The 22,086-nt window shown below is 48.2% G+C and overlaps 9 protein-coding genes across 9 annotated transcripts; 3 read left to right on the top strand and 6 right to left on the bottom strand.

Moving 5' to 3' along the window:
• Window positions 1-1,802: 1,802 nt before the first annotated feature.
• On the bottom strand, window positions 1,803-4,063 carry N7510_009948 (Zn2/Cys6 DNA-binding protein; the record flags this gene model as incomplete). The annotated part of the gene is made up of 5 exons (XM_056981873.1): window positions 1,803-2,434; window positions 2,617-2,894; window positions 2,951-3,813; window positions 3,870-3,921; window positions 4,026-4,063. The coding sequence occupies 5 exons, from the start codon at window positions 4,061-4,063 to the stop codon at window positions 1,803-1,805; spliced, it is 1,863 nt and encodes a 620-aa protein (XP_056829709.1).
• A 446-nt stretch (window positions 4,064-4,509) lies between these two features.
• On the top strand, window positions 4,510-5,611 carry N7510_009949 (uncharacterized protein; the record flags this gene model as incomplete). The annotated part of the gene is made up of 4 exons (XM_056981874.1): window positions 4,510-4,599; window positions 4,655-5,270; window positions 5,325-5,411; window positions 5,475-5,611. 4 exons carry the CDS (start codon window positions 4,510-4,512, stop codon window positions 5,609-5,611), a joined length of 930 nt encoding a protein of 309 aa, XP_056829710.1.
• A 1,817-nt stretch (window positions 5,612-7,428) lies between these two features.
• On the bottom strand, window positions 7,429-8,691 carry N7510_009950 (uncharacterized protein; the record flags this gene model as incomplete). The annotated part of the gene is made up of 1 exon (XM_056981875.1): window positions 7,429-8,691. The coding sequence occupies one exon, from the start codon at window positions 8,689-8,691 to the stop codon at window positions 7,429-7,431; it is 1,263 nt and encodes a 420-aa protein (XP_056829711.1).
• Window positions 8,692-9,873: 1,182 nt separating this feature from the next.
• On the bottom strand, window positions 9,874-10,369 carry N7510_009951 (uncharacterized protein; the record flags this gene model as incomplete). The annotated part of the gene is made up of 3 exons (XM_056981876.1): window positions 9,874-10,021; window positions 10,069-10,219; window positions 10,279-10,369. The coding sequence occupies 3 exons, from the start codon at window positions 10,367-10,369 to the stop codon at window positions 9,874-9,876; spliced, it is 390 nt and encodes a 129-aa protein (XP_056829712.1).
• Window positions 10,370-13,988: 3,619 nt separating this feature from the next.
• On the top strand, window positions 13,989-14,807 carry N7510_009952 (uncharacterized protein; the record flags this gene model as incomplete). Its single annotated transcript, XM_056981877.1, has 1 exon — window positions 13,989-14,807. The coding sequence occupies one exon, from the start codon at window positions 13,989-13,991 to the stop codon at window positions 14,805-14,807; it is 819 nt and encodes a 272-aa protein (XP_056829713.1).
• Window positions 14,808-15,397: 590 nt separating this feature from the next.
• On the bottom strand, window positions 15,398-16,108 carry N7510_009953 (class I SAM-dependent methyltransferase; the record flags this gene model as incomplete). The annotated part of the gene is made up of 1 exon (XM_056981878.1): window positions 15,398-16,108. The coding sequence occupies one exon, from the start codon at window positions 16,106-16,108 to the stop codon at window positions 15,398-15,400; it is 711 nt and encodes a 236-aa protein (XP_056829714.1).
• Window positions 16,109-16,712: 604 nt separating this feature from the next.
• Window positions 16,713-17,666, top strand: N7510_009954 (glycoside hydrolase family 16 protein; the record flags this gene model as incomplete). Its single annotated transcript, XM_056981879.1, has 1 exon — window positions 16,713-17,666. The coding sequence occupies one exon, from the start codon at window positions 16,713-16,715 to the stop codon at window positions 17,664-17,666; it is 954 nt and encodes a 317-aa protein (XP_056829715.1).
• Window positions 17,667-17,872: 206 nt separating this feature from the next.
• Window positions 17,873-18,558, bottom strand: N7510_009955 (GNAT family N-acetyltransferase; the record flags this gene model as incomplete). Its single annotated transcript, XM_056981880.1, has 2 exons — window positions 17,873-18,370; window positions 18,415-18,558. The coding sequence occupies 2 exons, from the start codon at window positions 18,556-18,558 to the stop codon at window positions 17,873-17,875; spliced, it is 642 nt and encodes a 213-aa protein (XP_056829716.1).
• Window positions 18,559-19,636: 1,078 nt separating this feature from the next.
• N7510_009956 (trehalose-6-phosphate synthase) lies at window positions 19,637-21,223 on the bottom strand (the record flags this gene model as incomplete). Its single annotated transcript, XM_056981881.1, has 4 exons — window positions 19,637-20,010; window positions 20,076-20,446; window positions 20,498-20,870; window positions 20,926-21,223. 4 exons carry the CDS (start codon window positions 21,221-21,223, stop codon window positions 19,637-19,639), a joined length of 1,416 nt encoding a protein of 471 aa, XP_056829717.1.
• Between the last annotated feature and the right edge of the window lie 863 nt (window positions 21,224-22,086).

Genomic DNA, 22,086 nt, shown 5'->3' on the forward strand with positions numbered 1-22,086 from the left:
CACCGAGAAGAACCACGATACACTGAAATAACGTGTCGTTGCTTGGAAGCAATTTGTCAATTTCACTCGATACCGAGCCAAAAACACCTAGCAGGTCAAAAGAAAAGAAAGTACTCGGGGAGGAACAGTTAGAAAAAGAGGCAGTGTCTTCTGATCCTTGACAATAACCCAAAAGCCCGAAAAATATGTGGGTAGGTGGGTTTTTAGGTCTTCCGATAAAGTTTGCAGCTGGGTGCTCACTTGACCTGCTTCATTCTGCGTAGCATGAGAGACCTGAGAAATGCTGCTGGAGGCTCCCTTCACTGTATTCGATGCTTCATGTGCTATACTAGAAGTATCTATATCGGAGGCTTCGAAAGATCGGCTGATATGGAGGTTTTCTAGCTCCGGATAATTGGTCAAATTCACCTGCAATTTTCATTAGATGTATTCTCTTAGGGTTTCCCTAATGGTTCACCTTTAGGTAATAAAGAGTTGATGAAGAGGATGTCGATGTGCATCCTATAAATACTATCATCAAAGGGGTGAAACTTAGTAACCGTCCTCTAAAGTCGGACCCCCCCATGCTGCGCGGCGGCCACGAATGAGAGACATGTACTCACTCATGTGGTGATTTTTCAATGTCTGGTAGAGAATGATATTAGGTAATGAAGTTACTTGACTATCACAGCAAGCAGAACTTGGATTTTTGCACCAAGTTTGTGTATTCAAATTAGGATTTGCGCAGGATTGAAGAAACAATATGGTTGGTGGCAGGTTAAATTTCACTGGCACGAGTTCAAACCCACTAATAGCCTTCACCCTTTGATTGCCCACCCCCGACCCCCACCCCCCGGGGAAAATTAAGGAAGATAAATCCAAAATTGATGACATACAAAAGATAGGCCAGCTTTTATCATCGGCATCGTTGAGTAACCGCCCTCTACTTGATGATTTACAGTATTGGAATAGTCTCTTGGAAAACCGATTCAATGTTGACTTAGATCAGGAAGTGCGACCGTCGGCTTCAATATCTATTCCTGAGAACACTGGTACGATCCTGAAGTGTTTAGTATAAATTTGACCAGCCCATGCCTTCAGCTCAAAACCTTTTATCCGTCCTTCATGCCTCCACAATGGATAGTCGTATCGATGATTCTGGGAATTGCTGCGGCTACTGGCCAGTTTCAGGCTCCGCGTATCACCTGTGCCAGTTTCAAAGTTTGCAGTGCGAAGCCCCTTCAAGCCTGAATGTCATTACTAATTACCCATTAGGGACTTGACGCTCCTCTCGAACTCTTTACCTGGACTGAGCCCAACTGTCGTGGGAGGCTTGCTTATACCATATTCAATAAGTCGGATTTCGCACGGAATCTCTCGAATTTCTATGTTTCACGCAGCTTCCGCCTCAGCCGTAACCTTCAAAGGCAAGAACAATTGGACATCTCTGTGACAAATAATTATTCTACATGGTATTCTGACAAAGACCAACGTTCTTTTAATGACTCATCGTGCAGCAAGTTCTGGCAGAGCTACTATGCTAGTAACGGAACCAGTGCGTGCCATAACACTCCACCATTTACGTGTCATCGCCTTTGGAACAATCTTGGGCTATTATATAAGTAATAAAACGAAATTACTTTGGCGGCCCCCTTTTTTCTCGACGAACTGGTGGAGAGGGGGGGGGATGGGGGGTGGTGTGACTTTTGAATAAGACTGAATGAATCGATTACAGAGAATTTAAAAACCACCAAACCGATAATGTATAACGTGAGTGTGGAAAAAATAAATTCGTCGATTTTGGCGAAGGAAAAAGGAGTGTCTCATTGCACGTCCCATGAAGGCCATAAAACATCCGACATCCACGGCTCATCCCCGAGGTTCATAAGAAAGTTGTCTATTACCAACATATTCGTGTCCATACCCAAGCCGTTGTCGGTACCATCCCCACCAACACCGGAGCCGGAGCCAGAGGACTGAGCCCGCATCTCATTAGCCTGTTTGACCTGCACTAGCTCTGTCTGGAAGAGTGTCTTGATCGCACGTAGAAGATACGTGGTCTTAAACAAGAGGCCACTCCGTGGTCCTTCCGCGTCGACGATACCTAATGCACTTGGAATTTGGTCGATGATACTACAGCACCGGTCGAGGACGTCCAGAACGTCGAGTCGGTGGCGGACTTGATCATTGTCCCACCCAGACTCTGTGATTGTGGTCAATCTGAAAAGGACGACGAGAGCGAACAAGAACTGGGCGAAGTGGTCGACTGTTATTCCCATCCAATTCGAGAACGGCATCGCGCAGAACAAGCCAATCCATTGCTCCACTGTGTTTAGGAGTGACTCCAAGGTATGGACTCTTCGATAGAGATTATTATCCGAGGCCACCTTCTGGCCTCTAAGTGCGGCCTCCCTGGCTGTAAGTTCGGCATTGAGCAGATAAAATTGCGTGGTTCCTGGAAACGGTCAGTCATGACGATACCTTGCAATGTACTAGGTCCGCTATGAGGGTGTGCAGTACAACACAGGGTAATAACTAACACCAAATATTAGGTATTAAACCTAATATTAGATGCTAGCCTCCCTAGTAGAGTGACTAGCTTTTCCCCTGCTCTCAGCAGCTCGCTTCCTGACTTACTGTGTGAACGAATCTGGCTGGGGCATGACTGCTGGATATTGCCAATACGTTCGAGCAAAGTCTTGATCAACAGTGTCGACATACTCATGCTAGTCATCTCCCCCTCAAGTTCGTCAAAGTGGTGGTAGGTGAGTTGGTTGGTGATGATCTGGCATTTGACCTGCATTGCCAACATAATATCCATTTCGGTTTCAGCACCTTTGTATAATATGGAGAGGCACTCATTCATGTACGGCGTCCATCTAAAGGGTTCTGTCTTCCTGTATGCCATCCACGACCTGGAGGCTTCCGTAAGCCGGGATCCTCACGGCGCAGCATGGATGACATCACTCACGAGGAAGTCAGATGAAACAAGGCAACAATTGTCCGGCGCTCTTCCAGTGTTCGCTCCTGTGCGCTAGGTTGTCGTTGAGCTCGGAGTCGACTGGAAGTGCCTCGGCGCAGTTGCCCACTCGAGGGTGTGCCTTGATGAAGATTCAGTTCCAAAGCGATAGAGACAGCCAGTTGAGAAAGCATGGTCATAAAAGGCTTTTCCTTCTTGAAATAATGAGACCAGGAGGCAAAGCAGATGACACCCAGGAGCAAGTCCAAATTTGCAAGATGTTGCACCACAATCCGTTTCGATATAACGTGCCAGATAATTTCTTCTATGACAAATTGCTGGGAGACCAGCTTTGTTGACAATGACATGATAACAAGCCATAGGAAAGGTTTTCGCTCGCGAAGCTCTGCCGCACCAACATTGATATGAACAAAAGGGAACATGGAAATGAAGCTCTGCTGAAAGGTCTGTAAGTTTTCTTCCGCGGCTTGTTCCGAGATTGACTTGAAAACGGCCACATCCTCGGCCACTGACGAGGGCGCAATGTCAGGGCTAGAAGAACGGAGCAAGTGAACAACATTGGTGTTCATATCTATGGTAAGACCTGGATCTTGGACTGGAGGACTTGGAAGTGAGTGCGGCGTGGATTCCACATCGGCTTCCCATACAGTCAACAGTGGCACTGAGCTACCGCCGTCGGGCTCATGATGAGGAATCGAATTATCGCTACCGCCACCTTGAGCCCTTATGAGGGCCATCAGGTCATCAAGTTTATTCTCGATTCGAGAGGGACAAGAGGGAGCCGGTGGGGAGTATTGTTGTGAGTGCAGTTCGGCAGCTTTGCGCTTGCGAACGTTGGGTGCCTGCTCGCAAGACTTTCGGAGGCGATAACATCTGAGATCACGATAAGCACATGTTTGATATAAAGTACCGAAACCTGGCGTAGGAGATCGATATTAGGGTGGGTAATATCTTGCTCGCCGCTAGATAGGTCATCTATCTCACTCACCTCTCACAGCCTGTGCCTTCAGATCGGTAAAAACACTTGCACTTTGCACGGGAGCACCCTACACATGCTCGCCCGTACGGCGCTGGGACGACTGGGCCCTTGAAGACAGACGCCATATTGCCGTTGGTATCGTGCTAAGGCCAGGCCGAACGTGCCAGCAAATGGGACCTTGCCCACAACGACGGCTTAGAGCCCGAATTTCAAGCCGATCTTCGGGCTGCGACCAGCTACTGATGGGCTAGTGATGGGACAACGAAGTTGGCAACATTGTCAGCCGCCCAACCTCGCGGGATTGACCAAGTCCGGCGGGGCTGGAGGACCGGGGAATATGGATGTGGCCAATCACAAATCGCAACCCAGATCCAAACCCGCGGATTTCGCAATCTACCGCGGGTTAATATCTACAGAAAATCACCACGATGGCACAAATGGCAGGAATTTATTTAAACAATGCCTTCTTGCCATTCCCGTTTTTCAAACTACCATTTCAAGCACTCGACAGTTCTCCATCCAGTTCATCAAGACCACCCAGCACATTCCACCACCTTTTACCGCCGCCACAATGCCTGGACTCATCTCTTCAACGCATCAGTTCCTGTGCCCTGCTAGGCCTAGGTTCACAGACAAAGACATGCCCGATATGACAAACAAAGTACACATTATGCACCATCTTGGAAAGATCTTGCTGGCTAAAATGTCGTCTATAGGTGGTCATCGTCACTGGCTCTAACACTGGCCTTGGAAAGGAGATCGCGCAGATTCTCTTTTCCAAGAATGCCATCGTTTATATGATGGCGCGCTCAGAGTCCAAGACTATGGATGCTATCAAGGCTATCCGAGAGGTGGTTCCCGGATCACAAGGTTCCCTTCACTTCATCCGCCTCGATCTTTCCGACCTCTCCAGCATTAAGTCGTCTGTCGATACCTTCCTTGGCCAAGAATCCAAGCTTCACGTGCTCTACAACAACGCAGGTGTGGGATTCCCAGAGAAGGGATCGAAGACGAAGCAAGGATACGAGCTCTGTTTTGGTGTCAACTGCCTCGGTCCCTTCCTGCTCACGCGACTCCTCATGCCCACTCTTGTCTCTACAGCTGAGGGTTCTATCCCCGGCTCCATCCGCATCGTCTGGGTGTCTTCCTCTGCCGCGGAGTCTCTCAGCCCGGAAAACTATGTGGCACGCATATCTCGCCTCGATGAAATGAGCCAGCTCGATCAGTATAGCTTTAGCAAGCTAGGCAACTACCTGCAGGGTGTTGAGTGTGCAGCCCGCCACAAGGCAGATAACGTTCTCTCTGTCTCACTCAATCCTGGTGCATTAGACAGTGAGTTCTGGCGAACTCAAGGAAGCCTCATGACGTGGCTGCTTCGAGTGACAGTGTTGCATCCACCGGTCTTTGGAGCGTATACAAACTTATTTGCTGGCTTTTCATCCGATGTTACCCTAGACAGGTCGGGAAGCTATAGTAAGTGCATTGTCCGATCATACCCCATTAATCTTAATGATCAAGGCTGACTTTCAATAATAGTTGCTCCATGGGGTAAGCTCTGGACAGTATCGAAAAACATGACAGATGCCGGAAAGACTCAGGCCGAAGGTGGCACGGCTATCGCACGAGACTTTTGGGAATGGACCGAAGCCCAGGTGAAGCCTTATCTTTCATAGGACTTCTCGGACAATTTTCTTTCGGGGCAGATGACAAAGGCGTCTCTTTCTGTTTGTCACGTTGTTTTTGCTTGATGTGCATATATTGATAGATAGTGTCCAGATCCTGGTTCAATAGTCAGCTTCTTTGGCCATTTGGGAGGTGATGGGTGACTGGCTCTCGATCATGTCACAGATGAGATGGAGCTTCTAGGGAGGAAGTCTTGGCGCCATGTTGCGTGGAAAAACCTGAGATCTCGCTTAAGAAGTCTGAAATCTAAAAGTAGCATAGCAGGGAAGGAGGGGGCATGGAGCACAACGGCACCTCGAAATGTTCTCGTCCATTTGAAATACTCTTTTCTACCGCCTTCTAATTGAAGGCATACCGCCCACTAAGAACTATTTATGAGTGGCCAGGCCTCTATTTGCCGGCAGAGTAATTAGCGTGATACTAAAAATGGACGAGAACTTTCGAGTGCCACTGTACCAGACGTATAGCAGTTTCATGTAAAGTACACCACGACTGGGCCTACAATCGTCATGTGCCCTGAAACGAACGAAGTGAGAGAAAGGGATTCTCCGCCCGCGGGGATACCGCTGTTTCTGGAGACTTAATTTTTTTCGCTGTCGTTAGCCAAATTACGGTTTCTCATTTGCTACTTCGATCCACTACCTTTCTCCGATTCGCTACCTTTTCATTCCACGCTCTTTTCTGATTGCTGTTCGAGCAATGTCCAGTTCAGTTTAGTGTTGGGCGGGTTTTATCCTGAATCATTGGCCCTTTCTACTTTAACCCTAACAGCTGACTCTCTAACCCTGGTATCCGTGCCTTGTGCTTTCTATTCATTCGTTATATCCTCATGCTCATTATGTGCATGATTTTGCTACGCACTCCTGTAAGAGCTTCATCTGGTTGGTTAGACGAGTCTGACGTCTCTAGATACACCGCTTCTTTTACCTATACTCTTGTGTTTGGGGGTTTACTGTTTTTACCCATCAAAGTCTTCGGGGCTGTTTGAAACCTTCTATTATCTACTTTTTATTCTTGAAGTACTTGCCTGCTATGCATATAGATATGACGGAGACATATAAACACATTCTCATTTGATATCGATATGCCCTTTTCTGCGACTCAACCCAGGCATGCCCTTCGACTACTTCCGGAATTCTTTCTCCTCGCCATCTCAACCTTTCCCATCAGATCACCGGCCTGGTGCTGTACAGCCCGACTCCCCACCTCTTACATTCCTTCCACCCACCCTGTCGGCCTCACGTCCATGTCCTTTCCCTCCTCCGTCGTACAGGATGGATCGAAATCAGTTTCACCAATATATACTCTCTAATTCTTTCTCGAACCCTAGCTCGAAGCACGCTATTTTGTATCTGGCTTAGCTTTGTTTCGTAGAATCGTATCGTGTCGAAAACTATTATCACGTGAGTTTGGGTTTCATAAATAACGTGAAATACTAGTATCATTAGTAGTTCTATCTTGTCGCCCTTCATAGCTTGCTCTGTGACCTCTTCCACCTCCTCACTCTTGGAAACGACGTTCGCCAAAGTGACGAGGTCAAACTCTTTCGCTTAACAGGAGTCTACACAACTTACAATGGCAAGATCGTTCTGAGAGCTTAGCGAATGAATGAGAATATGGTATATTCAACTTTTTATTCTATCTGCGCATTCATCCTAGCTCGTCCGTTTCCCATTCGAAAATGTTCGAGAAGTACTCATAACTCGAATGGTTCAGCTCTAATATTTTATTATGCTTGGCTAAGCAAATTCTCAGCAAACTAATGGCTTCGGCATGGCGCCCTAAAGACTTCCAGGTGAAAGCGAGATTAGCCATGCTCGTCAGCGTATCGAGATGGTCCAACGTCGAGCTTCGTCTTGCAGGTCTCCATGACCAGCACCTCTAGCTGCTCGGCCTCTTCCCACCGGCCCTGGTTCCGGTACGTTGAAGCCAGGTTGGCCATACTCCTCAGCGTCGAGGGATGGTCCTCGCCAAGTTTCGTCTTGCTCGTCTCCAACACTTTCACGTCGAGCTGCTCGGCCTCTTCCCACCGACCCTGGTTCCGGTACGTTGAAGCCAGGTTGGCCATACTCGTCAGCGTCGAGGGATGGTCCTCGCCGAGCTTCATCTTGCTCGTCTCCAACACTTTCACCTCGAGCTGCTCGGCCTTTTCCCACCGACCCTGGTTCCGGTACGTTGAAGCCAGGTTGGCCATACTCGTCAGCGTCGAGGGATGGTCCTCGCCGAGCTTCATCTTGCTCGTCTCCAACACTTTCACGTCGAGCTGCTCGGCCTCTTCCCACCGACCCTGGTTCCGGTACGTTGAAGCCAGGTTGGCCATACTCGTCAGCGTCGAGGGATGGTCCTCGCCGAGCTTCATCTTGCTCGTCTCCAACACTTTCACCTCGAGCTGCTCGGCCTTTTCCCACCGACCCTGGTTCCGGTACGTTGAAGCCAGGTTGGCCATACTCGTCAGCGTCGAGGGATGGTCCTCGCCGAGCTTCATCTTGCTCGTCTCCAACACTTTCACCTCGAGCTGCTCGGCCTTTTCCCACCGACCCTGGTTCCGGTACGTTGAAGCCAGGTTGGCCATACTCGTCAGCGTCGAGGGATGGTCCTCGCCGAGCTTCATCTTGCTCGTCTCCAACACTTTCACCTCGAGCTGCTCGGCCTCTTCCCACCAGCCCTGGTTCCAGTACGTGGATGCCAGGTTGGCCATACTCGCTAGCGTGTCAGGATGGTCCTCGCCGAGCTTCGTCTTGCGATTCCCCATCACCTGCACCTCGAGCTGCTCGGCCTCTTCCCACCGGCCCTGGTTCCGGTACGTGGATGCCAGGTTGGCCATACTCCTCAGCGTGTCAGGATGGTCCTCGCCGAGCTTCGTCTTGCTCGTCTCCATCACCTGCACCTCGAGCTGCTCAGCCTCTTTCCACCGGCCCTGGTTCCAGTACGTGGATGCCAGGTTGGCCATACTCCTCAGCGTGTCGAGATGGTCCTCTCCGAGCTTCGTCTTGCTCGTCTCCATCACTTCCACGTCGAGCTGCTCAGCTTCATCCCACCGGCCTTCGAGCCAATATCCTTTCGCTAACATCGCAGAGCTAGCAAGAGTTTTTTGATGTTCTTCGCCAAATATTTTCATCCTCTGCTCTCTTGATTTTGATGCCATTTTTCTCACGTCTGCGATGTTACCGCATTCGGAGGCATACCATGCACCTCTATAAAGCAACGTAGCCCATCGTTGTAGACACTCACGTCATGCCGGCCGTTGTGAAATTGCAGATTTAACATGAGGAAAGAGTAGCCTACATCTGTCCCAGTTTTCGTATTCACTGGTAGGAAACTCTTCACATAGGTTACTAATGAATTTCTCCCGCCATTAGACGATTTGTCTATGAGATTTTAACCACGCATGCGTAGTCGGTTGCACTAGCCGGTGCATCGTAAAGAAAGTGCTAGTCTCACTGATAGATATAAACGAATAATTCCTTAGTGTCATAATATCATCTTCAAAATCAGGGCCTGCATCGGATTCCGATGTCTCCCCGTCACTAGAATTATTTAAACGCTCTGAACTTGATGTGTAATTAGCCTTCGGTTGGCGCCGTATAAGGCTGTCTGGTATTCCTTGCCGATCGAGAAAACTCATAAGAGAAAGTAACTCAGCAGCAGACGGCTTTGTATGGCGTATATAATCGAATGATATTTGCCACGTCACAAGAATCGAATTTTTTGCCTCCCAATCCCGATAGAGATGGCTAGCCTCCTGTTTCAGAAGCCTTATCGCTTCATGGTCGTTCCTTTGAAAGTCCCCTAGATATTGTGATACCGAATAGCGAGGTGCCCGATTTCGGATATAGCTAGCGGCCTAGACAATCGCAAGCGGCATAAACTCTAATGTGTTCACTAACTGTCGCCTCTCTTGGCCTTCCCCTGGTTGTTCAAGTTTTTTTGAAGGAGTGCTAGCGCCTCCTAGCACCTCAAACTGTTCCATCGGCTTAACTTCAATAAGGCCCTTGTGATCGACCAGTTTCAACGCAACCTCTCTGGTCCGACTCGTGATAATGATAGATCCATTGCGGCTTCTAGGGACGTATTCTATTAGAGGCTTTGTAGAGGCGTTCGTCGGGCCTTTCGTTAGATCTCCTCGACCTGCCGTCGGAAGCGAGCAAAGGAGCTTATCGTCATCGATATTATCAAGGATGCAAACCCATTTCCCTATCTTCTCATCCCGGAGCCGGTTCTCAACCAGTTTGAATATGTTTACTTGAGGGTCCTAACGACCCAGGATTTTCACCAGGTCTGCAATATCCCGGAAACTTTGCTCGAATCGGGCTTCGTTACTAGCATGAACCCAGAAAACCCATGTTGCCGGCGATTCGGATCGGACCTGATAGGAATATTCGATGGCAAGTTGCGATTTCCTTCGGGTTGTGAGTAACAAATCACGCAATGGCCGCTCTACACTCACCCGACACCGCCGAGGCCGACTAGCGCTATTCTCGACCCTGGTACTGCGCTTTTCTCGTGAATTTGATCAAGTAGTCTAGTACGGCAGACAAAGTCTGGATCGCGCGTGAACGGGACAGTCGATAAAGGGCTAGGAGGAGTTTCCGGTCGCTCTAGAGTGGAAAGCGTCTATTAGTCAGTCGGACTTGCTTGTCTGGTTGCTCTGACTTACCCTGAGGCAGGTGGAATTCTGCATTGATCGAGCCACGGTTATCTCCGATCTGGAGCCCCTGATTGTTGCCGCCGAATGATATCGACGTCATGATCGAAGAATCGCTTTGTATTTTATACGAAGGTTGTCTGACTCTCGGCGGAAGGAGGGGCACGTCCTTGGCTTCGCCATCAGGTGACTGCACAGCGCTAAGACAGGTGACCCAAGTAGCGGGCAACCCGAAATGAGCTTTCTGTTGACAATGCTAGGTGGTATTAACAAGGAATCGGATCGGCCCGAGCCAGAAAACCCAGATCAAGCGCAGCACGCGATAACCAGCCAGGTCCCACCCGCTCACTCTGCGACTAGAAGTTTTAGATGTACAATATCAGCGGTTCAGCGTCGCTTCTTGGTGTTTGCTCATGTCAAGCTAGCACAAGATGTTTCAGTACTTACAGCCGCCAATTTTTGAGGTCCGCACATTTGAGATGGGCCACCAGATTCCTAGGAACTTCGAGACTGTCAAGTCACGTGCAATTCCTAATACCTAGCATCCCCCAGACCCTTCGCCCAAAATTATTTCACCTGCTCACTGAGCGGAGGGGTAAACAGGAGTGTGCAGGTGAGTTCGCTCCCAATTCCCCTTTTTGGTTTCCCACCGCTCCCTGCTAACATTCTCCTCTATCAACGTCCGGAATTCTCTTCGCAACATGGCGCCAAGACTCCCTCTCTCAAAGCTCGAAATGATTCAGGATATGATATTGAGCAGATCACTGACTACCTCGCAAATGGTCAAAGCTGCTGAGTGTAGAAAGCGGTCAATAATCAACATCAGCAACAACCTTCGCTAGTTCGGAAATGTCAGACCCCCCCAACTCGTGTCGGCCGACGACGAAGCATAATACCTCCGATGATAGAAGCACTGTGCGATCGCCTTCTCGAAAAGCCTGGGCTATATGTAGACGAGATGGGAATTTTCTTATGGGACGAGTTCCGTGTCCAGGTCACAAATTCGAGCCTCAAGCGGGCTCTCGCTTCGGTAGGTTGGTCGAAGAAGGTGGCTCGACAGAGAGCAAAAGAACAGAACGCGGATTTACGAGACTTCTATATGCATAACCTATCGAACTTTCGGTCGTATCATTTGGTCTATATGGATGAGTCCGGATGTGATAAACGAATTAGGTTCAGACGGACAGGTTGGTCTCCGTTAGGCGTGGCACCATTGCAGGTAGCCAACTTCCATCGCGATCAGCGGTACCAGATACTGCCCGCATATTGTCAGGATGGAACTGTGCTCTCTCGGATATTCCAGGGCTCTACGGATGCTGCAATATTCGAAGATTTCATTGATCAGCTTCTTAGGCATTGTGGGAGGTGGCCAGAGCCAAAGTCCGTCCTGGTTATGGATAACGCATCTTTTCATCGTTCTGAGCGTATAGAGCAAATACCGCCGATGCAGGAGTAAAGCTAGTGTATCTGCCACCCTACTCACCTGACTTGAATCCCATCGAGGAGTTCTTCTCAGAGTTGAAAGCATTCATCAGACGGAATTGGGTGCGATATGAAGAAGACCCGGAACAAGGATTTCAGACTTTTCTCGAGTGGTGCATTGAAATTGTTGGGTCTCGAAAACAGAGCGCCTTAGGCCATTTTAGACATGCTGGCGTAATTGTTGGGGGTTGTGAGGACCCAGGCTCTAGCCGAGAAGAGACATGACCCTCTGTTGGGTCCGCTTGCTCTCTATTATATTTAGTAGACTCATTTCCCTTATTTCCCCCTTTTCTAACCTCAAATCCTCATTGGAATACAACAGAAATAACTTTCTACTAGTCTACACATGATCCAGAAGGTACGAGGAATTAATTTGGCAATTAAAAAATCTAAGACATTGCATAGTTATCAGATAAGATTTAGAATCTATAGCAAATTCTATAACTAAGACTTGATTACTAGATCGAACTATAGAACTGGTCAATTCACAGTCGCAATCTTCGATCAAATTAAATTAATCCGTCACAATTCTGCTATAGCGACTTCGCCGTGACACGTTATTGACGATCTGACAGTCTGTACTTGATAGAATAGAACATTTCAAAAAGATTATGTCAGATCTTGGAGAAAAAAAGATTCCAAGATTCCAGAGGAAGTACAATACGTATGTGTTCACTTGGGTTGAAAGGAAAAAGCCGTTTCCAGAAGTTTGTAGTTGTAACCGAGAACCTTGCGGAAAGGAGTAACAATTACCGAGTATGCACAAAATAGGGGTTTAGATGGGAACAGCACGGCCAGCAACGGCCACAACTTGAAGTGCCGACTCCTGAGCTCCACAGCGGAAATAACTAACCGATGACGGTTACGCGTCCTCCCGTAGTGCCCCAGCCCTATCCGTTAATCCAATAATCATGATGAAGTGCCCTGGACTCATAACTATGAACGACTCATTACTATGAACCGTGGTAATTAACTTAGTAGAAACTGAAGAGAAGACTGTATCGGCGTGCTCCCTGAATGCTTAAAAACACATGCCACACTCATTATATAAGTCTATAGGAATAGCAGCCTAAACAACGGAGCACTTAACTACCAGATTAAGCAGTAGGGCGAAGGCAGGAATTTGATGCGACAAAAACTTCGACCAGGTGCTGCTGTTCAAGACGATCACTATCAGACCCAGAAGCGAATAAAATCTACGATCAACGGCCGGTTGGATTACCAGTTGGATTACCAGTTGGTCAAGATAAGCCGTTTATGTATGAGAAAGCTGAATTACCGGCATATGCTACAAGAAGAGAATAGAATGCGAAGGGAGACAAGTGACTCTCACATACCTGTAGAATCAGTTGAGCCGGATACATAGATTTCGTTTTCGTCGCTTGCCTCTACATTAACGCTCGTTCCGACGTGATGAACTTCGAAAAGATTTCGCCACTGTGGCTGCCATTTCGCGGTTATTGTTGTTGGGCGAGGAAAGTGCAAGGTCGATGTTCTGCTTACAGTAGGAGTTAAGGCAAGAATGACGGGGGGTTACAGTATTTCCGGAAATCGGTGTCACGGCCTAACCGGCCCCTTTCATAAATTACAATTTGTTACGGACCCTCGAATAACTCGCAATCCTAGAAACTTTGCAATCCCACAACCTGATTGCACGAGCCGATCTACCAAACTTCTCGGACTGACAGAAGACCAATGTTCCTGCTGATCTTCTGTGGGCCGTATGCTGGCACAGCATTGCCTCGATCGGCGACCCAGCCGCAGATCCATTGAGCGCCAGATGTATCCCGTTTAGGAAAAGTTGCAGCAGGAGATGAGGTGCCTTTCCAGAGAAACAGCTAAGCCCTGGCAGTCCGCAGCACCAGAGACCCTGAGCCAACTTGACTAAAGTAACGCATTCAAGACGTGAGTGGTCGCCCTTCCGCCTATGGCGTCACTGTGGACCCTATCAATGATCTCGTCGCAGGGCGCAGCAGGTCTGTGGCGCAGCAGATCAAACATGCCATCATCTTGAGCGTCGCAAAATACACACATGCAAGCATATATCTGTAGTTATATATCAGTGCAGGGAAATACGCAAATTAAATCGGCACTTCATCAAAAGTCACACTTGCTATTTTACCAAGCTTTTATTCCGCGACACCGAGATATTCAAACAACTAAATCCCAAACTTCAAGAACCAAACACAATGGGTATATTTACATGTTCACGAATGTCAAGGGCGAACCCTTCTAAGTCAATGGGTAACTGGAAGTCCCAGTCTCCCCCCGACTACGAGGAGGTTGTTGCATCCGACTACGCTACTAGCCAATCCTCCCTCCCCGACGGCTTTCTCGCCACAAGCGAGCTTCAGGTAGAAGCCATTGGATACAACACCAACCAGGCACTCAGCGGCAGCAAAACGCTAGAGAATATTCCGGTCTACAGCGTGGAATCCGGAGTACCCATACGGGAAAAGTACACCTCTATCCGGCTAAAGAGCAGTTCCAACTCATGCGCGTTGGTGCGCTCATCCGACCCATGTCAGAATGCTCTCATTTCAACCATTTATCGTTGGGGTCCGGGAAGACACCCCAGAATGCGCATTTTACCCCGCGATGCCAGTGTTTCGGTTAAGCAGGCCATAGACGACGATAAGTTGCGTGGAGAATTGGTCGACGTCCAAAGCCGGTCGATAGTTAGCCGTACACAGGTTTTCGACACGTCGCTTGGCAAATTCGAGTGGCGCTACGCTAGCCACGAAGAAAGAAAAGCATGCAACGCAGATTCGCTGCTTATTCTGGAACGCATGGATCGCATCGTATTAGCGGACGGCACAAAGACTAAGAGCAGCGCTAGAGTCGCTCAGCTTATTCGAAATGACCAATTCCGCACCCCCGGCTCGGTTAGGTACTCCGGCGGTAATGGTGGTCGGTTGGTGATGGACCTGCGCACGTGGAGAGATGAGAAGCATACTGACGCTGACGGTGTGGAGGCTTTCATTGTGGCGAGTTGTATCTTGATGCTGAAGAGAGAGGCGGATCGTTTCATCGAAAATAATATCGCCGCCGTGGCATAAATGTGACAGGCTTTTCTGCGAGGCTTATTTGGCTTGGAGTTGAAGCGGTGCAATGATTTGCTTCCTATGTAATATATATGGTGGTTTGATACGAATGTTAATTTACTGTTTCTCCAAACATCCATGATTACACAACTGAGGGAAATGCAGTTGAAGAGATATGAAATAAAGCCTTTGCATTCGCAGAACAGTACAGGAGAACCTAGATCAGGGAAAACCTTTACCAAAGCAGAAATAAAAGACGAAAGTAGAGTTCGCACTAGACGGAATCCTTATTAAATTAGAGATCGATTATGAGGTCCTGCTCAATACCTACTGAAGCGAGGCATTTGAAGGGAGTACACCTTTGTTGGAGTTTCCAACGACTGCCTCACTATATTCCTCTTGGAGTAAGCCCTGTGTGCTCAATGTCATCACTCTTCAGCCAAGGGTCGTTACTTACCGACTATCCACGTCCATCCCAGTCAGCAGTAGATACTGCGTTAAATATGCATCGTCTATTACCATTTTACCTGCTAATCAACCAGCCAAAAGTCTACGTCTTCCTGATGCAAGTCAATTCGCCCGACTCATTTAGTCATCTCCATTGATCATATTATGGTACTTTTTTTTTTCCAAACATGTACGGGCCTAGCAAACCCCTCCTCGTCCCTCTCAACTTTCAGTATCCTCTCAAATCCCTGCGCTTTCAACTCATCCTCAAATGGTGGTCTGATCTGGATAGTCTTATATGTCTCTCTTAATTCTTTATTCCTCTTTGAAGCTCTCGCATAATTGCTCATAGGCTGCGGCTCCACGACGAGGTAACCCCCCTCATTCAGTATGCTTTGTATGTGCGCAAATAGCGTCAGCATCCCGAAGTCCCCGTTGTTGAGATGTATCCATTTGGTCACAGAGAGCAATAGGACAACGTCGAACTTGCCCACCGCGGTACCCGTATACGCGGACGCATCCATGAAGTCAAAGTGTTCAAATGTGCACGGCCCGTCCGGGTAAGCCGCCTTCGCCTGCTCAACCAGCCACGGGTCAATATCGACGCCGACTGAGGCGGCCGCGCCGCAGTGCGCTATCGCCTCATGGGTCAGTTTGCCCGCGTTGCAGCCTAGGTCTATGACTCGCGCGTTGCGGAGGATCTCTGATGGGAGAATGGAAAGGCGCTCGTCCGGGACAGTGGGCGCCCGAAACTTAGCGTAATATTGGTGGTAGTTGCCATGGCGCGCGGCGAGGTGCGTAGCTTTGAAGCGCTCTGCTTTGGAGAGTTCTGTTGCCGGTGGGGGATGGTGATAGCATGCTTCTGCCATACTTGGAGATAGTACGAGCAGAGAGGCACGTGTTGCTAATAATATTGATTATGTCGAAAGAAAAACGTGTAATGATGTGACTAACTTTAAGTTTAGCACACTAGATAGGCCATATATTAGGAGTTAAAGGTCTTGAAATTTTATGATCAATGCCAAAGTTTTGTTGCGCTCCCGAGAGGTTTGTAGGGTTTGCATGCTCTTGGTGCCTGAGGCACTAACTATTTAGCTGGCCTAGCCTGTAGCCGGCTGCTAGATTATCACTACACTACTACCGGGGCTTAGTGATCATATAGAAGAAGGGTTTTATATAAAGGCCTACAGAATCTCATTGTTCTACCCCATTGATCATGTGGTAGATATAAGGGGGCCTATAATTTATATGAACTGAATCTTGGTCCAGCCCATGGAAGCATAATGTGTCCACTGATTAGATCTGCCCAGTCTCAGGAAAGGAGCAATATTCCCCGAAGTACGATGGCGAAAGCGTGTGAAAGGGAATTTTAAGGAGTTTTAAGAACTCGATCAATATGACGTCAGCTTTGCTTACTGTTTTTTTCCACGTCTTCGCTACTTGTGCAACCCTAACATCCATTCCGTACTCAACATGCCGTTCAGACAGGCGCTTCAGGGCATTATCAATAAGGCAGATAAGGCTTGGGGGGAAATAAGTCATCACGACCCTCAGCCGGGACCGTCGAACAACTCGCCTCACCCACCGCCTATTCCAACCTCTAGCAAACCACCACTGGCTTCTCAGGAACATCACTCGCAACCCCAGATCTACTGGCGGCCCAATCTACATCCTCAAGTACCGGTGTCTTCCAACTTTAACCACGAACAGGGTCAACATGGATGGGGCAACAATGAGTCGCAGAATTATATCGACAGCCCGCAAAACTCATTCCATTCAACCCAGGGCGATGCGGTTATCGTGCGCGCTCTGATCAACCATGGGCATCCCGACCCTGCCCAGAAGTTTACCAGCGCCAGATTGTCGAGTCTCCAGACCCTCAGCCGACCACGGGGCTGTCTGTCGGCCAGAATTACGGCGCCGGTGGCCCGCGGTATCTGGCCTGCCTTTTGGCTGCTGCCTAAAGACCCCTTCAAGTGGCCAGAGGATGGCGAAGTCGACATAATGGAAGCGTGGAACGGCGATGCTGTCAACCACACTTGTCTACATTGGGGCCACTTCAATGGCCAGGATTGGAACAAGCATCGCGTTCTCGAAACCCCCATTCCCAACATTAGCTCGCCGGCGGGGGTGAAGTACGATTTTGTCTGGGACGAGGACGAAACAACGGGCAGGGGGCGCTTGGTCTGGTTGATTGATGGCATGCCCATCATGAGGGCCGAGAAGCCGCCTGGCACGAGGAAGATGCGTGATTTCAGAATCCTCATCAATATCGCTGTTGGTGGAAATGTCTGTCAGGGAAATATGCCCAGCGATGGATGCTACGAGACAGTGGTTCGTGAGTTAGCCATGTGGGACGCGCCGCCTGAGGGTTGGAAAGAGTTTGACAGGGCTTGGAGGGATTCCAAAGATGGCAATACCATGTAACAAAAAGAAAGAAATTTACATTGCAAAGTAAATCAACTATATCCACATCCCCTACTTTCTACAAGAGGTATGTCTGACTAGGCGAGTGAGATGGGTTGTCGCATAGTGATAGACCGAAATTAATAATTTAAACACAAATCCAGAACGATGCATCTTGGCTTGTAGTTAGTTATTCTCGCTTAGACCTTAGAAATCATGCACCTTTTCTAATCATCAGTAATATTCAACACACAACACAAATCGCGGCCAAGGCTCACCAAATCAAACCATGTCTCCCCAGCATAGCGACTCTGACTTATTCCCCGGTTTTCAAACCCAGCACTCTCATAAAACCGGATCAGATAATCATGTGCAATCAGCATAATCCGCTGTGCTGGTATGCCCGCATTTCGGATATACTCCACATACGCTTGGACCAGCGCCTTGCCAGTCCCCTTTCCCTGGAACTCGGGAATGACAGCTACAGAGTGAATGGCAATATTCTTTCCTCTAGGGTCATTGCCGATCACGTGGCCATCAACAACGACCGGTCGGTCGGGTGAGAGAGACTGCCAGTTCTTCGGTGCTTCCATGGATGTATCCTGGATTGCAGAGGCGGAAGATCGGTTGGCGATGACATGCCCGATGAGTCGGGGCGAGCCATTACTGGTCTGGATAAAGAGACCAAGTGCCAGCTCTGGGGTCCTGGTGAGGCGATATACAAACTGAGTAGGATTAGCACTGCTGATATCATTTAATTGTGGCTCACCTTCTCCTCAGAGCATCGTTCATGTTCCACAAATGCGTTTTCAACTTCGACGCAGGACTTGACGTCCGCGACTGAGAGAGGGCGGACAAAGGCATGAAGGCCAGAGAGGGCGGCCGCTTGAGCAAGGGGGTCGGATGATGCCATTTTGAAGGTAAATTAATAAATTGTTACTGTGATGTTGTAGAATTCATTGTGGGAGCCCTATATGGATTTTCTATTACCATGACTCACTAACCCACCCATACCCGAAATGACCTCGGGGTTCTTAAAGCACCTTGCTTTATAATCAGGGTCGATTAACTAAATAAACTACACCACAACACTAAGAGATGGTAAATCGGGCGCCAAAAATGGCTGGCTGTCTTTAGTTTTGAGTGTGAGTCCTTCCACAGTCCTTTTCTTAAGTACCCAAGGGTCTCTCACACTCGTCAGCTACAGGCTGTGCGCAGAATATCTTGCTTACGTCCGCTATTACTAAATTACTTCTCTAGATTTTTCTTAATGGCAATCATTACTGGTCTATCCTATCTAATTTCGTTTACTTGATCCGTCCTCCTTTTTATCTTGATTTTCTGCACTCAAATACTTCTTAAGGCTACGACTATCTTATATCATTACACTTCTACAAATAAGAAGAAGCAAAAGTAGGCGCCTAACCTACGATATCATTACCGGTGTCATTGGCGATTAGGGAAAGGCAATATTCAGAAAAAGTTGTGCTAAATCGACTGAAAGCAACATCGGCTACATTAAGACAAGATAGACTAGGTAGATAATTATCGTATATTGTAACCTTATATTAACAAAAAGTCAGGCATTAAATTTCTCTGCTGCTGATAGAGCCGTACTCTGCCACAAAGACATGCGAGAATTGTATTTTTCGAGACTGCCAGAACAGAGACAGTAGACGCAACAAGGCGCAGCCGACTCAGGACCCGCAGTTGATGGGACATTCGCTAGTCATTCTGGGTTATTTGGGACTTGAAAACAGTGTACTAAGTACATTTGTCAGAACATTAAGACCCCATAAGATATAAGATGAAAGATACGGCATGAAACTGTAACAAGCACAGTGGCCAGCTGCTTTGACGGACTCTTGATTCAAAGCGGACTCGACTTTAGGACGTCTAAGAAAGACTCGCCCCAACGTAAACTAGAGTAACGTGTGTTAGCAGGCAACCGCTATTACTAGTTTAAGACAACTAGTCACTGTTTTCATGAGTCAATCTTGTGAAATAAAAGAGAATACTTGCCTCGTCAATGTATTCACTGTTTTAGCCGCGTCCTCGAGTCTGCTCTGGCGATCTTGTAATGGCATTTTTAATGCGGTAAAGATCGCCTCCGTGAAGCGAGGAATATCCCAGGGGTTGAAGAGAACAGCCGACGGTAGCATCTTTGCCGCACCCGTATACTGCGACAGAACTAGCACGCCTTTAGGGTTGAGCTGCTGGCTAGCAATGTACTCATAGCAGACCAAGTTCAGACCATCCTGAATTGAAGATACCACGCACAGGTCAGATATGGCGTACAATGCGTGAAGTTGTTCTAAATTTAGCGAGCGATAGAGATACCGGATTGGGGTGTAAGTTAAGGTCCCTGCAGCTCGTTAGTAAACTTGACAGAAGATACAGCATCTCAGTAGGTTGTATGGGAAGACTCACCGTGCTTGCCGTTTATCATCCCTATCATTTCTTCCACCTGTCTGCGAAGTGTTTTATATTCTTCGACGTCCCCCCTGGTCGGGATTGCAACTTGAATCAAAGTAACCTTCTCCTTCACCTCCGGGTGATCAGCCAACAACTTTTCGAAAGCGCGCAACTTTTGCGGAATTCCCTTGATGTAGTCCAACCGATCTATGCCTAAAATGATCTCCTTGCCGCGAAACTCTCGAGACAGGAGCCTCATCTGGCTCTGAGTAGCTTCAGATGCAAGTGAATCTCGAAAGTCATCGGGTGCAATTCCAATGGGAAATTCTTGCACGATTAATTTGCGGCCGTTATAATGCAGGTCGCTCGGTGATCGTCGAACACCCCTGTGCTTGTTGTTAGAGTCTTTAGGATGAAGTCTGGACCAAAAGACTTACGGAAGGACTTTTGCCGCGGAATCGAGAAGTTTCTCGACATATTCTCTCACGTGCAGACCAACCAGATTACAGCTAAGTAGACCGTCGCAAATTTCTTCGCGTAAAGGTAGGACGGCGAAAGAGTCATCGCTGGGAAACGGAGTATGTAAGAAAAATCCAATACGAACTCTTCTCCGTTTCTCCAATCGTTTTCGAAGCACGGCCGGCAGCAGCAACAAGTGATAGTCGTGGATCCATATTATATCTCCATCTTCAACAAACGGCACGATATTGTCTGCAAACACCTCGTTGACTTCTCGATAAGCGTTGGCCCAACTCTCGTTGAACTCGGCTCTGGATGGTAGGCCGTGCAGAAGTGGCCAAAGGACAGAATCTAAGCTTAACTGTCAATCTACAAGGGACTACCAAAGTAGATGGAAGAGAGTTACTCGAGAACCCATTGTAATGCCTTTCCGCAGTTTCTTTGGGCAGAAAAACTGGCACTGCGTGGAACCGGGTGGCCAGTTCTTGTCTGACCATTTCCCTATCGTTTCTGTGAATCTCCGTGCCAGGCCAGCCGAACCATTGAAATTCCATCGATTTCGACAGGCCTTGAAGAGCAGATACCAGGCCTCCAGAGGCCATAGTGTATTTGAATTCGCCATCTTCCGTCTGCGTGATGCTCACCGGGAGCCTGTTAGCGACAATGAAAAGCCTTCCATCGTTGTTCGGACTCATCGCTGCCATCGTTGACTACCTGCAACTGACTGAGTAAAGAACGTTAAAGGAAACCTGTTATAGCCTAGTCATTGGCTTTTATGGTATTGCAATAAGCCATGGCGTCACAGTGTGGTAAGTCGGTTAGGAGTACATGAACTATAACGTCATCAATATGTGACGAAGCCCCCCATCACATCCTGCGGCCAACAGACCATCTTTCAAATTAATGCCGCGCCTTGCTGTTACCTCCTATCCCACATATTCCTCCATGGTCAATTAATGATGGTTCCTCGTGGGGTCTCCAGTGCCGGTAAGGGCTGGGATGCTTAATTAACATACGGGAGGGCTACGGGCCTTATGTAAGCCCACGGAATAGTAACTGGCCTGAGATAGCCCTCGAGTTTCGACAGCATATAACGAGTGAGCACCTCTTAGAATAGAAATTTTCTGTTCTAAGTTCGTCAATTCTCCCCATTGTCCATTCCTACGGTTTAGCTGCAGTAATGTCATACATCTTTCTGTCCAGTCTTCCTTAAAATTCATTAAGAAGGTGAAAATCAAGGCCCCATTGGTGTGGCTGCGCTAAGGCAATTTAGTGTCACCAACCCAGTTATTCTAATGCCACATCCAGGTCTGCGCCGCATTTGGCAGCATGCCTAGCGGGGTGGATTGACGCGATTCTCGAGCCCCGGGAAAACCCCAGGCCGCCAACTACATACATTGAGAGTCAAAATCAGGTATCCCCTACGAACATACACGCATTGTTTTTCGGTCCGTATTTAGACCACCCTAATCTATATCTGGCTCAGTTGTAATTCGTACTTTTCTAAGAATAGTCCTTTTTTGTTTCTGGAACGAGCATGTGACATTAATACTGTATCTAAAGAGAG

This window comes from Penicillium lagena, assembly GCF_028827675.1.
Source record: "Penicillium lagena strain IBT 129212 chromosome Unknown utg000007l_segment0_segment0, whole genome shotgun sequence".
In the NCBI taxonomy this organism is placed as follows: Eukaryota; Fungi; Ascomycota; class Eurotiomycetes; order Eurotiales; family Aspergillaceae; genus Penicillium; species Penicillium lagena.